We start from the raw sequence: 16,798 nt of genomic DNA, 5'->3' as shown, positions 1-16,798 counted from the left end.
AATTAAGCCATTTGGCCAACTATTATCAAGGCATTTGTTTTCTAATGTTCCAAAGATAGCCAAAAGTGAAATGACTCTATCAGATTTACTGCTATATTTCCATGAAAAAAGTTAAATTATGCTGTACTTTAAATTTAAATGTATTTTTTCTTAGGATGCAGGAAAGTTTATCTTTTTGTTTGATACTCTTGAACAGTGGACATTTCAAGGCAGATTTTGCACTGTTGAATAGCGTGGATATATTTAAAAGATCAATAATTGCCTGAGGGGGAAAGGAGTTGGTCAACAGAGTGTGAAGACTTCATGGAATATAAAAACTATTTAAATTCAACCAGAAGCTAAAATTAAACAAAGCAAAGAACGGAGATAATGTCACTGTGCTGTTAACCTGATTATTCTATTGTATGCTCCTTTCAAGCACAGCTCTGATAAGTTTATCTTATAGTTTTTCCAGTATACTGAGATGCTAGGAGTACATGAAGGTTTATGTAAACAATCAAATTCTAATCACTACTAATAATAATTTTAAATTATTTTAAATAGTCAATTTAATAATTTTAAATACCGTATTTCCCGGCAATGAAGATGCTATTTTTACCCAAAAATAAGGCACAAAAATTTACCTGCGTCTTGGAGGCCGAAGGTTAGGTTGTTAGCCAAGAAAGATAGACTTGGCTATCCCTCAGTATAGTCACATCAAGAACAATGTTGCTGTACTGAGGGATAGCCAAGTCTATCCCTCTTTGCTGGCAGTTGATGGGAAGTGGCTGTAAAAGGACAGCGTTGCTGGTGGGGAGGGGGGAGGGAGGAGAGTTCCTTTCACAGCGTGTGGGGAGTCTGGCCTGGGTCAGCACGGGCAGGAGTGTTGGCGGGTAGCTACTGGGCGGAAGGCTGGCTGCTCCGTCCCGGGCTCGCTCTCTTTCTCTCTCTCTCTCTGCAGCCATTCCCGGAGCAAGCAGCCGACCTGGGAACTGCAGCCAGACCTGGGGCAAGCGAGCCGACCTGGGCACAACATCCAAATCTGGGGCAAAAAAATATTATCTGAATGGTGGCCGATTAGGAAAAGGGGAGATGCAACGAGACCTGGGTGTCATGGTACACCAGTCATTGAAAGTAGGCATGCAGGTGCAGCAGGCAGTGAAGAAAGCGAATGGTATGTTACCATTCATAGCAAAAGGATTTGAGTATAAGAGCAGGGAGGTTCTACTGCAGTTGTACAGGGTCTTGGTGAGACCACACCTGGAGTATTGCGTACAGTTTTGGTCTCCTAATCTGAGGAAAGACATTCTTGCCATAGACGGAGTACAGAGAAGGTTCACCAGACTGATTCCTGGGATGCCAGGACTTTCATATGAAGAAAGAATGGATAGACTCGGCTTGTACTCGCTAGAATTTAGAAGATTGAGGGGGGATCTTATAGAAACTTACAAAATTCTTAAGGGGTTGGACGGGCTAGATGCAGGAAGATTATTCCCGATGTTGGGGAAGTCCAGAAAAAGGGGACACAGTTTAAGGATAAGAGGGAAGTCTTTTAGGACCGTGATGAGAAAATCATTTTTTACACAGAGAGGGGTGAATCTGTGGAATTCTCTGCCACAGAAGGTAGTTGAGGCCAGTTCATTGGCTAGATTTAAGAGGGATTTAGATGTGGCCCTTGTGGCTAAAGGGATCAGGGGGTATGGAGAGAAGGCAGGTATGGGATATTGATTTGGATGATCAGCCATGATCATATGGAATGGCGGTGCAGGCTCGAAGGGCCGAATGGCCTACTCCTGCACCTATTTTAATAATAATAATAATAATAAAAGCGAGCCGACCTGGGTGCAACAGCCAGACCTGGAGCAAGCGAGCTGACTAGGGAACTGCAGCCATTCGCAGGGCACGCAGCTGACCTGGGTGTCACAGCCACACCTGGGGCAAGTGAGCCAACCTGGGCGCTAGAGCCAGTCCCGTGGCACGCAGGAGACCTGGGAACTGCACTGCAGCTATTCCCGCGGCACGCAGGAGACCTGGGAACTGCACTGCAGCTATTCCCGCAGCACGCAGCCGACCTGGGAACTGCAGCCAGACCTGAGGCAAGCGAGCCGACCTGGGAACTGCAGCCAGTCCCGGGGCACACAGGTGATGTTGCCGACCCCTGGACTAAACAAACCCTTGATCCTGTCCTGCCCGGATCCTGTCAAACCCTTGATCCTGTCCTGTCCCGCCACATCCAGAAGTGGTGGCGCTGTTGAATGGCTGCGTCTCGCCTGCAGTCCGTCTGTCTTTACTTTTTGTTGTTGTTGTTTTTTGTCTTGTTTTAGTTACATTTTAGTTATTAGGTTGTGTTGTGTGGGGAGGGAGGGGGCTGAAACATGGTTTTCTGTCTCTCCCTTCGGGGGAATGCAACTCTTTCTGTCGTATCCCCCCTTCTCTGCCTTCGTCTGCGCTGAGGCCTAATGGTGGAGCTGGCGGCCTCCAACTGCGACCGACCTCGAGGCTCCGGAGGCAGAGCCAGCCAGGAGTTACAACGCGGGTCTGGCCGTCTTCGAGCTGCGGCGGCGTTCCGGCGTTCCAGTGGCAGTGGCACGACTTGGGGCTGAGACGACGCCGCTCCGGTGAGGGCGGCCCGGCTCGGGGCTGAGACGGCGCTCCGGTGAGGGCGGCCCGGTGCGGGGCTGAGACGGCGCTCCGGTGAGGGCGGCCCGACTCTGGGCTGAGACGGCGCTCGGCAGCCCGGCGCGGGGCTGAGGCGGTGCTCCGGTGGCTGAGGCGGCATTCCGGCAGCGGCGACCTGAATCCGGGGCTCGGCCGCGGGCCAGTGGACGACATCGTCGGGAGCTCGCAGGTCACAGGCTGGTGCCTGTTTTCCGGAGCTCCCGCGGCAACAGCTGCATCCGCTGGACTGGAGGGCGGCAGCTTCGACCACCCCGGGCCGCGGAGCTTGAACCGGCCCGTTCGCAGAGCTCGTTTGAGCCACAGGACTGACTACCATCGCCCGGTGGGGTAACAACATATCGCCTCAGCGCAGAGGGAGAATGAGGAGGGAAGAGACAGTAACTTTAAGACTTTTGCCTCCATCACAGTGAGGAGGTGCCTGGTGAACTCACTGTGGTGGATGTTAATTTGTGTTTATTGTGTGTTTTGTTGTTTATTATTATATGTATGGCTGCAGGCAACGACATTTGTTCAGACCGAAAGGTCTGAATGACAAATAAAGGATCTAATCTAATCTAATCTAAAGCCATCCTTTTTTCAAAATTTAGCAACTTAAATTGGGGGTGCGTCTTCGACGCAGGTGCGTCTTCATTGCCGGGAAATACGGTAGTTAATTTTCCTGCATCTTGTTGAAACATCATTATTCTTGTTACAGCAGATTTTTTTTCCAGTCTTCTTGTAGCATTGCTGAAGTAACAAAAATAATTTATCTGATATCTTTTTGTTTCGTTCCAGGATCTGAGCAAAATGATTCCAAAGTCTGCAGTGGGTGAATTGAAGGAGGATTCCAGTAATGTGGTTCAGCTAATTAAAGATGCCTATAATGTAAATCCTGTTCACTGAGAATTTCAATTTATTTTAGTTGTACTGTTTGCTTGCCATAAGAGAAAGGACCATGATAAAGTACTCACAAGATTTGAATTAATATGTTGATAAACCTATGGACAATTCACCTGGTTATTTTGCAAAGACAGATTCAAAGGAAGGTTATGACATAGAAAGATCATCCAATTAAGTCGACGCTGGCTCTGTGCCAGAGCACCCAGCTGATTGCACATCCCTGTCTCTCCACTTCATCTGGCAAGCTATTTTCTTCTTGCTGTTATTTCCTTGTAACTTTTATAACTTTCATCTTGTCTTCAGGTTTTTACTGTGAAAATTGTGTCCCAATCTGAAACACCATTCTTTAGGAACAATGTGGAGGCTTTTGAGAGGGTTCTGAAGAGATTTAGTTCTTTGATTCCAGCTATGAGGGAACTTAGTTTTGTGAGTAGCCCGGAGAACATAAAAAGTAGGAGTAGGAAAAGGCCAATTGCTCATCGAACCTGCTTTGCCAATCAACAAGATCATGGCTTAACTTTTACCCAAATATCATTTCCCTACCCTATCCCCATAAGCCTTGAGTCTTCACATAATTTGGCGAACTGCAGAATATCCCTAGTTGTGTATTTAATATTGTTACTGTTAATACTAAATTGCTTGAGGACATCATTTCTCACAAGCACTGCAACATTATCCTTAACACCCGATTCACTCTCTTTTTCTGAATACCTTATAACAGGAATATTTACCACCCAATCCTTCCATTTTTTTCACCATGTCTCTCTGCCTAAACATCACAATCATAGTCATAGTCATACAGCATGAAACAGGCACAAACATACCCATGCTGGCCAAAATGCCCCATCTACACCTGCCTGCGATTCGCCCATCTATATTACTAAATCTCTGATCTTGACCGCTTTTGGCCAACTGTGCTGCGATTTCCGAGAGAACGCTGCCACCTACGCCGTCATATTTGGCCACCTCGCTCAGAGCCCCCCTCCGCCGTATGAGTGCAGAGGATTTTTTTACGTCGATGAAAAATTAGAGAGATATTAATGTTTTTACAAAATTCCCAATTCTCTCTGCTGGCGGCAGGGGAAGGGACTATAAAACCAGGAAGTGTCGTGCCTCACTCAGTCTCTGCCAGACCCAGGAAGCGAGAGGGTCATGGCTCTCTGAGCTGCGAATAACACTGAACGCACCCCTACTCCACGGTGAGTCCCCTCGATGCGGCTGTAAAGTGGCTGCAGCCCTTTTTAAAAAGTTTGTTCACAAAATGAATTTTGGTTGTCGGGTGGCTGCAGCCCAATTGTTTGCCTCGCCTTTTTAACAAGTTTGTGTTCACAAAATGAATTTTGGTTGTCGGGTGTCTGCAGCCCAATTGTTTGCCTCTCCTTTTTAACAAGTTTGTGTTCACAAAATGAATTTTGGTTGTCGGGTGTCTGCAGCCCAATTGTTTGCCTCTCCTTTTTAACAAGTTTGTGTTCACAAAATAAATTTTGGTTGTCGGGTGGCTGCAGCCCAATTGTTTGCCTCTCCTTTTTAACAAGTTTGTGTTCACAAAATGAATTTTGGTTGTCGGGTGGCTGCAGCCCAATTGTTTTTCCTTGGCTTGGTTTTTAAAATCGTTGCAACAGTTGGATGCCTGCCCAAGCATCCATACGGCCCATAATGTCTATACTAGCCCTCTGGAAACCAGTACCTTCAGCCCGCAACACCCATACTAGCGCAACAGACAGCCCCCCTCACTGGCGAGCAGTATTGGAATTGGTGGAGAGGTGGAATATTGCGTTGGTGACCAGCCCTCCCATGTGATGCTGGGACCCAACGGGTCCCACTTAGTCTAGTATCTCTCTAAACCTTTCCTATCCATTTACCTGTTCAAATGCAATGTAAACCTATTTTAGACCTTCTTGTACTTTCTATTACCCCTGACCTATCTTAAACCGTACTATTTTGTTCTAGATATATCAATCATCACTTTTCTAAATTTTAGTGTTATACACTAAAATCTATGCACATACCTCTACCATTTTCGTCCAGCCACCCCAGGCCCTCTATGAACATCCCTCCAATCCTCCAGTGCACTAGTGATCTTTCCAATGAGAACATTCGCCCCTTTTCTAATGACGTGCAATTCCTTCAGCGTGCAGAAGTTTCACCACTCCACTAATGCCCCTGAAATCTAAACCTCTTGCCCCTGCATCACCTGTGCAGCCACACTTTTCATTTTTTCACAGGTTTTCACCCTTATTTGTCGTTGGTACCAGTGTGTACCATAAACTCTTGCTCGTTACCTTGTTCTCCAAGAGTACTCTGCACCTTCCTGGTGTTGCTTTTATCATGGCATTAAAGAGGTAATCTAGACAGGGTACTTTTGACATTTGCAGAAAACCCTATTGGCCCCAGCAATGAAATCTCACATAGTAATTACAATTTTTCAGCTTCTCTACCACTCACATGAGGCTCACTGGCCTATAATTTTCTAGATTATCTTGACTTCCTTTCCAAACAAAGGAACAATATTGACTACTCTCCAATCCTCTGGGATCTCTCCTGTGGCAACAGAAGATACAAAGAACTTCATTAATCTCTTGCTTCTCTCAATAACCTGGGATAGATCCCATCAGCTTATCAAATCCTTTTCAAGAGATCCAGCATCGCCTCTTGATCTCAATCTGGCCGAGCATGTTTGTATACTTGCTCAGATCTCACTATCCTCCATGTCCTTCTCTGATGAATACAGATGAAAAGTACTCATTTAGTACCTCACCTATTTCCTCTGACTCCAAACAAAAATTATCTCCTTTATCCTTGAGTGGTCCTACCTTCTCTCTAGTTAACCTTGTGTTTTTAATGTATGTATAAGAACCCTTGTGATTTTCTTTAATGCAACTTGCCAATTATATTTCAAGGCTCCTTATATTCTTCAAAAAGCCCTGCCTGATTTCAGTTTCCTGAACCTTACCACACTTCCTAAACTCTTCCTAAACTGACCAATTTAGAACCTTACTGTTTGTCTGAGCCTCCCTTACTGTGCCGTCCTTATCCTTCATCATTACAGGATTAGTACGGGTGTTGATTAGTACGGGCGTCAATGGCTATGACGGGAGAATGGGGTTAGGAGGGAGAGATAGATCAGCCATGATTGAGCTGACTTGATGGGCCGAATAGCCTAATTCTGCTCCTATCACGTATGACCTTTTGAGGAACATGCTGCTTCTGAACTCTGATCTGCTGGTCTTGAAATGATTCTCAAAGGTCTAATGTGAACTTGCCCAATAACAGCTGCTCCCAATTTACTCTTTCTAGTTCCTGACTAACAATGTTGGAATCTGCCTTAACCCAATTTAGTACTTTCCCCTTTGGTCCTGATTTATCATTATTCACAAATATCTTAAAACATATGGAGTTGTGATCACTGTTGCCAAAATGCTCTCCCACTGATACACCAGTGGTTGATGAGGCTTGTTTGCCAATGCAAGGTCTTTCGGCGGTGCTGGCTTGAAGGGCCGAATGGTCCACTCCTGCACCTATTGTCTATTGTCTAAAGTATGTCCCATTCCTCGAGTTGGACTATCCACATACTGTTTGAAGAAACTTTATTGAAGACACCAAACAGATTCTGTCCCATCCAAGCCTTTTTCACTAATAAGATCCATCAATATTGGTGAAGCTAATGTCATCCACTGTGACAACCCTGATGCTTTTACATCTTTCCATAATTTGTCCTGTCTGCTCCTCTATCTCCCAGTGACTATTGGGAGGCCTGTAGGATAATCCCACTGGAGTGATTGAACTGGTTTTATTTTGGAGCTCCACCCATATTGCCTCAGTGGATGAACCTTCCAATATGTCCTCTGTAAGTGCCACTATGCCATTCTCCCTGATTAGTAATGCAATTTCTCCACCTTTTCTTTACCTCCTTTTACCTTCCTCTTGATCATGCCTGAAGCATCAAAATCCTGGATTGTTAAGCTGCCAGTCTTGTCCCTCTTGCAACCAAGTGTCCATAATGGCCACATCATCATAGTTCCATGCACTAATCCAAGCTTTATGTCTTCAGCTTTACCCAAGATACTCCATGCACTGGAATAACCACCGTTTCAACAAATCAGCAGGATCCTCCTGTTTGATGATACCAAACAGAACCTCTCCGCTGCTTCACTAGCTTCCTTTGCTCACCAAAAGTTTGCTCTTTACACTTGGTATTTTGTGAAGTTTTTGTGAAGTAATGTTCAAAGTTTGATAAATAATTTGTATTTTCCAGAATCTATCTTCTAGAGTGATAATAAAGCATAACACCTTACCAGATGGGGTCAAGATCTCTTATAAATCACACTGCAATGGTGAAGAATCTGAGAGCAAAGTTGAAGGAATCTGCTCAAACGTGAAGATTAATCAGGAGGCAAGTTGTGAGGCTCTTATTGTAGGAAATACCAAGGACATTTCCAAAAATTGTAAAGGCTATTCAATATGGAAGCGAAATCCAATATTGTTGGGATAGGGGGAATATAAATTCCAGAAGGAAGCATATATTTTGTACTCTGAGCTTATCTCTCAGGAAGATTCTTGTGAGTTTATTTTACAGTTAGATCTTCTATAACATTATAGTTGCATTTCTAAGGAATCTCACATTATAGAAAATGGTATTGTAAAAACAACTAGGCAAGGTGGACAAAGAGGCTAGAGATTTCCAGACTCGCAAGATAAGGTTTTTTTTAATAGCTAAATGTTTATTTTTATTACTAATATGAAAGCCTGCGTGTTACCTGTTTATCGTCCAAGGATTACTGAAAGCAAATGCTTGTCTTTTTCAATGGCCATCCTGCATGAAAACAGACCGATTGTGTTCATAAGTGACAATGGTGTCTGATTTTACAGGGGGGTTACATGGAAACAGTCTTTTTTACCCGGGGTTTTTTTTTTTGTCTGTTTCTCTGCTTGTCAATTTCCAAATTAGCTTCTAAATGGTTCTGTAGTTCCCGATTGAAATTGAATCATAACCTATTTGATCCACATAATTCAAATAGTGTTCCCTAATTTATCAACCGCTTGATATCCAAATTATTTTAGGGTAACACGCTTTATAGCAGCACTGTGATCTGCTGGAAAGCTCTCCAATCTGATTGTAAGAATTTATTTAAACCACTGGAGAATTCATCACTGTAAAAGAATATCCAGACATTGAAAGCTAAAATAAGAACAATCACTTGGAATTTATATCCAAAATAAGAAACGATCTTGAAGGGGAAGTAAATGGATTAATTTCAGTGGACCATATAAAATAAATTGCATAGTTAATCACAATAGTTTGAGGGAGGAATGAGACATATTAATTATTTAATTGAGTTATTGTTGGAATTGTAATGGTATGTTTTTCAATGTTATCTCTCAAATATTGTATGAAGCATAAGAAGAAGGAAAAATGTCAATGCTGCACAAAACTTCTTGTGTTCATTGAAAATAAAGATGTTCTTTTTTGCCTTTCCCAGATAAGTTTCACAGTCATAATATCTGCAGATAAGTGCCTGTCAAAGACCGAATCCTTTGAGATCAAACCTTTGGGTTTCACAGAGAATTTAGAAATTAGCTTAAAGACAGAATGTGACTGTAAATGTGACGACAAAACTGTTTTATCTGAACACTGCAACAACAAAGGTGCGGTCAAGTGTGGGATATGCAGGTAAAACATATATTAAAAAAAATATTTAATCATTCTTGCCAAACCGTTCGTTTAACTTTAAGCAAAGAAAATGAGAACAGCTGGATGCATGCAGCAGGTCAGCCAGCATCTGTGAAGGGAATGGGCAGTCAATGTTTCAGAAGATAGACACAAAATGCTGGAGTAACTCAGCAGAACAGGCAGCGTGTCTGGAGAGAAGGAATGGGTGACGTTTTGGCTCGAGACCCTTCTTCAGAGGTTGGGATCCTTCATATCAACTGAAAGAGCAGAGGGGGACCAGTCAGTATTTAGAAGTGAGGTGAAGGGAGGGGCAAGAGGTAGGAAGTGGTAGGCAGATATAGGTGAGGAGGTACACAAAAATGCTGGAGAAACTCAGCGGGTGCAGCAGCATCTATGGAGCGAAGGAAATAGGCAAGGTGAGGAGGGATTGATTGGCAGATCATAGTCGGGTGGGGGAGGTAGGGGTGGAGATAGAGACAGAGTGTGGATGGAGCTAACTGGAGAACAAAAGACTGCAGATTCTGGAATCTGATGGGAAAGGAGAGTGTAAAATGGAACTGAATGAGTGGTGGTGGCTGATGCGAACAACAGAGGGAGGGGAGGGGAGGGGTGAGCAATAAAAGGAGATATCTTCTATAAATTAAACAATTAAAAAATCTTAGTCATTGCCATATCATTCTTTGATTTCAATGTTTTTGAAACTAATATTCTGGACCCTCAAAGTATTCATTTTAAATAAAAACAAATTGAAATGAATGATTCATGTGATCCACAGTTACTTCAACCTTTTATTGCCTTGTGTGGCAGTGCTTGGTTGCTGTACTGATGGCAGTCACTGAAAGCTGGTAAAGTTTGAAATATAAATGTGGGGAAGGGTACACCCTGGACTTCCATTCTGTATATTGGCCATCCATGGTGCTGCACGGCAAGATCAACAGCTCAATGGTAAGGACTTATATCTGCCATGCAAAAATCACATGGACAATATGGATTTTACATACGCTGTTAGTATCATCTAAGAGAGGATCATAACCCTCATGTTAATCAAATCTAGATCGGGTGGATGTACAGAGTCTCTTGCCCAGAGTAGGTGAATCGAGGAGCATAGGTTTATGGTGGCGGGGAAAATATTTTATAGGAATCTGAAGAGTAACTTTTTCACACAAAGGGTGGTGGGTGTATGGAACAAGATGTCAGAGGAGGTAGTTGAGGCAGGGACTATCCCAACATTTAAGAAACAGTTAGACAAGCACATGGATAGGACAGGCTTGGAGGGATATGGACCAAATGCAGTGTAGCTGGGACATGTTGGCCGGTATGGACAAGTTGGACCGAAAGACCTGTTTCCATGTTGTATCATTCTATAACTCTATGACTTTATGATATTGTATTTGTTTTGTGCCTTGCTACATTCTCAGAACATTCCAAGCAATGGGCAACCAATGGATTACTTTTGAAATCCAGTCATTGGTCAATGTAGGCAATAAAATAAGGCATTTGGATAGTGGATGGCTTATACTGTTTACTCTTTATCACGTTATCACTAATGCCAATTAGTTGTTCAATTGGAAGAGCTGAGTTTGTTTTTCCTCTTACTAGTTGTGTTCAGGGTTGGATTGGAAAGTTTTGCGAGTGCGAAATTGGCAAGCGTTCTACTCAAGAACTGGATGCATCATGTCGTAGAGATAATACATCAACCACCTGCAGCAACCAAGGAGACTGTATTTGTGGTGCATGCATTTGCCATACTAATCCCACCAGGAAAATTTATGGCAAGTACTGCGAATGTGATGACCAGAACTGTGAGCGAAATATGGGTAAACTGTGTGCTGGTGAGTTTCTTTTGTGACATTTCTTACTTAGCATGATTTGTTTATTTAAAAGAAACTCTGTCAGATGAAACAAGACCTTATGTCTCAAATTTAATTTTCAAATATGAAATAGCAATAAGGGACAATAAAGTTATAAAAATACTCAAACACTTGGATTATTTATAAAAAGATAGAATGGAAATCTAAGAAAAGGTTATTTGAAGCTGTCTCATTAAGTACTGTGTTCAATCCTGGTCATTGTATTATAAAAAGATGCAGATGCACAAGGAGGTGGCATTAAAAAGATTTGCAATGATATGAAGGTAGACAAAGATGCTGGAGAAACTCAGCGAGTGAAGCAGCATCTATGAAGCGAAGGAAATAGGCGAAGTTTCGGGTTGAGACCATTCTTCAGTCTGAAGAAGGGTCTCGACCTGAAACGTCGCCTATTTCCTTCGCTCCATAGATGCTGCCTCACCCGCCGCTGAGTTTCTCCACCATTTTGTCTACCTTCGATTTTCCAGCATCTGCAGTTCCTTGCAATGATATGTGGTGAGGTTACTCTCAGCAGGAAAGAATGAACAAGCTATTCTTTTGAAAAGGGAAGGCCATGAAGTGACTAATAAAGTTTTTAAACATGAAGATAGATGGAGCAATAGTTTCAGCTGTTTGAAAGAGCAAAAATTATGAGGCACCAGAAAAAGTATATTAATCACGAAATCAAATATTGTACATGGAGAAAAGTGAGAATGTTGTGACAGCATATGTAAGAAAGGCCTATGACAGTCAAAAATATTGTACACCTTGCAGGGCTCTCACTTAATTTTTTTTCTCTGTTGTCAACCGGGCAACCTTGGCAGCTTTTTAAGTTGCCAAATGACAGTTTAGGTGGTCATTTAAGACGGCTTGCATGACGCGTGCGATATTGTGCTCTGACGAAGTGCGTAGTTACCAGTCGGAATTATGCTCAATGAAGCATTCACATATTATTTCTGCTTCAAATAAAGTCACAAACTAAACATATTCACCAATCAAGACATGATATATACCACAATGACATGCAGCAAAATTATAACAGTATCTCAACTCTTTTTACACATTGCAATGAATGCAATTTCTATTACTTCTTTCCATTTCCAAACAAAAATGTGGTTGGACTATTCAGCTTATGATCAACCTCGGTGAGACCAAGCGCAGGCTTGACGATCGCTTCGCACAACACCTCAACTCAGTTCGCAATAACCAACCTGATCTCCCAGTGGCTCAACACTTCAACTCCCCTTCCCATTCCAAATCCGACCTTTCTGTCCTGGGCCTCCTCCATGGCCAGAGTGAGTCCCACCACATATTGGAGGAGCAGCACCTCATATTTGCTTGGGTAGTTTACACCTCAGTGGTATGAACATTGGCTTCTCTAATTTCAGGCAGTCCTTGCTTTCTCCCTCCTTCCCCTCCCATTCCCAGCTCTCCCACAGCCTACTGTCTCCGCCTCTTCCTAACTTTTTCGTGTCCCCCCTCCCCGAGATCAATCTGAAGAAGGGTCTCGACCCGAAACGTCGTCTATTCCTTCGCTCCATAGATGCTGCCTTACCCGCTGATATTCTCCAGCTTTTTTGCCTACCAATGGGATCCCACCACTGGCCACATCTTCCCATCTCCTCCCCTGTTGGCTTTCCGCAGAGACCGCTCCCTCTGTAACTCCCTGGTCAATTTGTTCCTTCCCACCCAAACTACCCTCTCTCCTGGCACTTTCCCTTGCAGCCGCAGGAAATGCTACACTTGTTGCTTTACCTCCCCCCTTGACTCCATTCAAGGACCCAAGCAGCCTTTCCAGGTGTGGCAGAGGTTCACCTGCACCTCCTCCAACCTCATCTATTGCATCCACTGCTCTAGGTGTCAGCTGCTCTACATCGGTGAGATCAAGCGTAGGCTTGGCGTTCGCTACGCCCAACACCTCCGCTCGGTCCGCAATAATCAACCTGATCTCCCGGTGGCTCAGCACTTCAACTCCCCCTCCCATTCCGAATCCGACCTTTCTGTCCTGGGCCTCCTCCATGGCCAGAGTGAGGCTCACTGTAACTTGGAGGAGCAGCACCTCATATTTCGCTTGGGCAGTTTACACCTCAGTGGTATGAACATTGACTTCTTCAATTTCAGGTAATCCCTGCTTTCTCCTCCCCTTCCCAGCTCTCCCTCAACCCACAACGTCTCCACCTCTTCCTTTCTCCTTCCCTTCCCCCCCACCCTCACATCAGTCTGGAGAAGGGTCTCGATCCGAAACGTCGCCTATTTCCTTCGCTCCATAGATGCTGCCTCACCCGCTGAGTTTCTCCAGTATTTTTGTCTATCCATTCACACAAGTTCAGTTATCCCACTTTCCTCACCCACTACATACACATTAGGGGCAATTTTACAGAGAATAGTTAACCTACAAAGCCTTTGGGATGTGGGAGGAAACCCACACGCTTGCAGGGAGAATGTGCAAATTCAACACAGACAGTGCCCGAGGACAGGATCGCACACAGATCTCTGGCGTGTGAGGCAGCAAGTCTACCAGTTGTGCCACTATATTTTGTTTTCCAACACATAAAAAATTATACGTTGATAACTGGTTACTAAAAAAATGAAAATAGCCATTTTCAGTTTTAAATCTCCAAGTGACGCTATGTCCCCCTTTACATCTACTGTATGTTTTAATTAAGTTCAAGACTGTGGGGCAGTACATTGGCCATAAAGTTGCTGCCTAAAAGTGCCAGAGAACCGGAATTGATACTGAATATGGGTGCTCTCTGTGTACAGTTTGCTCCTTTTCCCTTTGATCGCATGGGTTTTCTCCGGGTGCTCTTGTTTCCTTCCACATTCCAAAGGTGTGCAGGAACCAATTTCAGACCCAACCCAAAACGTAATATTTTCCTTTTGTCCAGAGATTCTGTCTGACCTGTTGAGTTACTCCAGCTTTTTGTGTCTATCTTCAGTTTAAACCAGCATCTGCAGTTCCTTCCTACACACACAATACTGTACGATGGAACTTTATTAATCCCAGGAGGGAAATTGTGTTTGTGTGTGTGTGGGTGTGTGTGTGTGGGTATATATATTATGCACACACACACACACACACACATATATTTATATAGTTATATGTTCATGTATAAATATACACAGTTTTGTTTTCTCATTTATAACATTGTTTACAGAGTACTATGTTTACATATTCTGTTGTGCTGCTGCAAGTAAGGATTTCATTGTTCTAACTGGGACATGAGAGAATAAAACACTCTTGACTTACTCTGCTAATGTGTGGGATAGAACTTGAGTACGGGTGATCAGGTGATCGGTGGTCGGCATGGACTCGGTGGCCTGTTTCCATGCTGTATCTTTAAATTAAACTAAAAACACTAAAACCAGAGGGAGTCTAAAGGAGGGTCTCTACCCGAAATGTCACCCAATTTCTTCTATCCAGAGTGGCTCCATGGAGTTCCCCCGCACAATTAATGCATGGAATAGTCTTCACCCTACCATAGTTACCCAACCAGACGCAACTAAATTTAAGGTAGATCTTTTTTTCCCAAGAACCATTTTTTGCTTAAGTCCAAGTCAAGAGTCAAGAGAGTTTTATTGTCATGTGTCCCAGATAGGACAATGAAACTCTTGCTTGCTGCAGCACAACAGAATATGTAAACATAATACAGAACAGGAGATAAAAGTTCAGTGTGTCTATATACCATAGACCATATATATACACAATAAATAAACAGATAAAATGCAATAGGCTGTTATTGTTCAGCCCTCTACCACCTCCAGTTTAAATTCCATTTAGAATATTTATGGAGGACCAGGAAACCAGAAGCAAGAGTTACCCCAGGGAGTTACTCCTGATCCAGGGTCAGGGAGTGATTCTGCGTTGGTTTTCAGCGGTCTCGATGAGGCGGCGACCAGAAAGCGATGGCGGCCAGATCGCCCACAATTCAAAGCGAGGCAGTGCGCATGCATGGCAGTGCGCATGCATAGGGCGGCCGCTGATGTGCTGGCCGTGGGAGGATGTGGGGAGGATCTGCTGGCCATAGCAGTGCGCATGTGCAAGGCGGCCTGCCGTGCCGGCAGATGAGGAGCGAGCAGAGAGCGGAGACCCGGCGGCCCGGACATGGATATGGATGGCTGGCGGAGACGGAGTGTGACAGAGAGAGAGAGAGAGAGATAGAGAGGGGGGCCCGCCCAGAGTTGAACGGCAGGTGTCCTGCCTTGGCCAGAGGCCGCCTATATTTCGAGGCCCTAGGCTTTAGCCTATGAAGGCTAGTGGTAAATCCGGCTCTGCGAGGCCCCCCTAGATTATATGGCTATGTGGTTATAGATCTCGCGGCCCTAAGCTTAAGCTTGTCAAGTTTATACGTAAATCCGGCCCTGGGAACAGTTCTTGATTAGCGTATGAGGGGCATGCTAATCAAGCATAGATAAGAAAGGAGACCAGGAAGCTTGATTTGAACAGAATGGGTGAGTTTTCTACAATGCATTCTATGTAATATCCTGTACAAATGCAATTGGTATATCTGAGTCCAAATATAATCATAAATACAAGCATACAGATTTATAAATTATATAAGCATGATTGTTTACTTTCTTCCCTGGCATTAACTTTCAGGACATGGAAAATGTGATTGTGAAAAATGCCTATGCGATCCAGGTTTTGAAGGAACTGCTTGTGAGTGTGCAAAGGCTTTTGAGCTATGTAAGCAGCGCAAAGATAGTGCAATCTGCAGTGGAAGAGGAAGCTGCACCTGTAATAAGTGCAAATGCAATTCCGGTTATCAACTTCCATATTGTAAAGAATGCCCAGGCTGTCCATCTCCATGCCCAGCTTATGTGTAAGTTCCCACCTAATGTTGGTGCATTTCAAAATTACAGCTTAATCTTATTGTGGCCTACAGCATGCAGACACACGATCAAGCGACTTAGCAGCTGGACTGGCAGTTCTTTGAGATTTAAACCAACAATGGGGTGCCACAATGGCACAGCAAATACAGTAATTGCCTCACAGGTCTTCTGATCTGAGTTCACTCATGTCCTCAGGTGCTTTCGATGTGGAGTTTTCATATTCTCCCTCTGACCATGTGGGTTACCTCCAGGAGGCCTGGATTCCTCCCACATCTCAAAGAAGTTGTTAGTTAATTGGCTATTATGAATTGCCAATTTGTGGGTGACTGGTTGAGAGTGGTGGGAGTTAACGGGAAGGTACGGAGAACAAAGTAGGTTTAGTGTAAAATGCGTGCTTAGTGGTCAGCGTGAATTACGTGGGCTATTTTCATGCAGTATAATCAACTCCAATCAGGCACCATGATTTTAGAAGTTACTAGACCAAGTTACTAGAGAGAGAGAGAACGGCAGACTGGGGGCGGGGCCATGAAACAGGTGGGAAAGCAGAGTCGGGCGGGGCCAGGTGCAAAGGCATTGTGAGGTCAGCAGCTGGGCACACGCACTACCCACCGCCCCCCCCCCCCCTACACACGCACACACAGCGGGTCCGATCTAAGCTGTCAATGAAGACAGCAATTTATTTTTTAAACTGTCTTTGAAATTAAATGTTAATGTTAAGAATTAGTGATGTTGAGTGAGAAATAATTCAATTCAATTCAATGAAAAACAATGGAATCAACAACCTGGCAGGCTGGGAGGGCGGGGCCAGGAGGCAGGTGGGGGGGTCAGGGCCGGGCGGGGCCTGGAGGCAGTTGGACCAGGTGCATAGGCATTATGAGGTCAGCAGCTGGGCAACCTCAATATTTTTTTT

General features: G+C 44.1%; 1 protein-coding gene across 4 annotated transcripts in view; it reads left to right on the top strand.

Moving 5' to 3' along the window:
• itgb2 (integrin subunit beta 2) overlaps window positions 1–16,798 on the top strand; it is a 97,728-nt gene that overhangs the window by 69,220 nt on the left and 11,710 nt on the right. For all 4 annotated transcript variants that reach the window (XM_033024432.1, XM_033024431.1, XM_033024433.1 and 1 more), the window contains exons 9-13: window positions 3,433–3,522; window positions 7,793–7,930; window positions 9,018–9,208; window positions 10,808–11,040; window positions 15,656–15,878. In XM_033024432.1, coding sequence (XP_032880323.1) covers window positions 3,433–3,522; window positions 7,793–7,930; window positions 9,018–9,208; window positions 10,808–11,040; window positions 15,656–15,878 — 875 coding nt within the window. The remainder of the gene's footprint in view (window positions 1–3,432; window positions 3,523–7,792; window positions 7,931–9,017; window positions 9,209–10,807; window positions 11,041–15,655; window positions 15,879–16,798) is intronic.

The sequence above is a fragment of the Amblyraja radiata genome, chromosome 7 (genome assembly GCF_010909765.2).
Source record: "Amblyraja radiata isolate CabotCenter1 chromosome 7, sAmbRad1.1.pri, whole genome shotgun sequence".
Lineage (NCBI taxonomy): Eukaryota > Metazoa > Chordata > Chondrichthyes > Rajiformes > Rajidae > Amblyraja > Amblyraja radiata.
The sequence above is the reverse complement of the archived record's forward strand: the minus strand, read 5'-3'. Positions and strand labels throughout refer to the sequence as shown.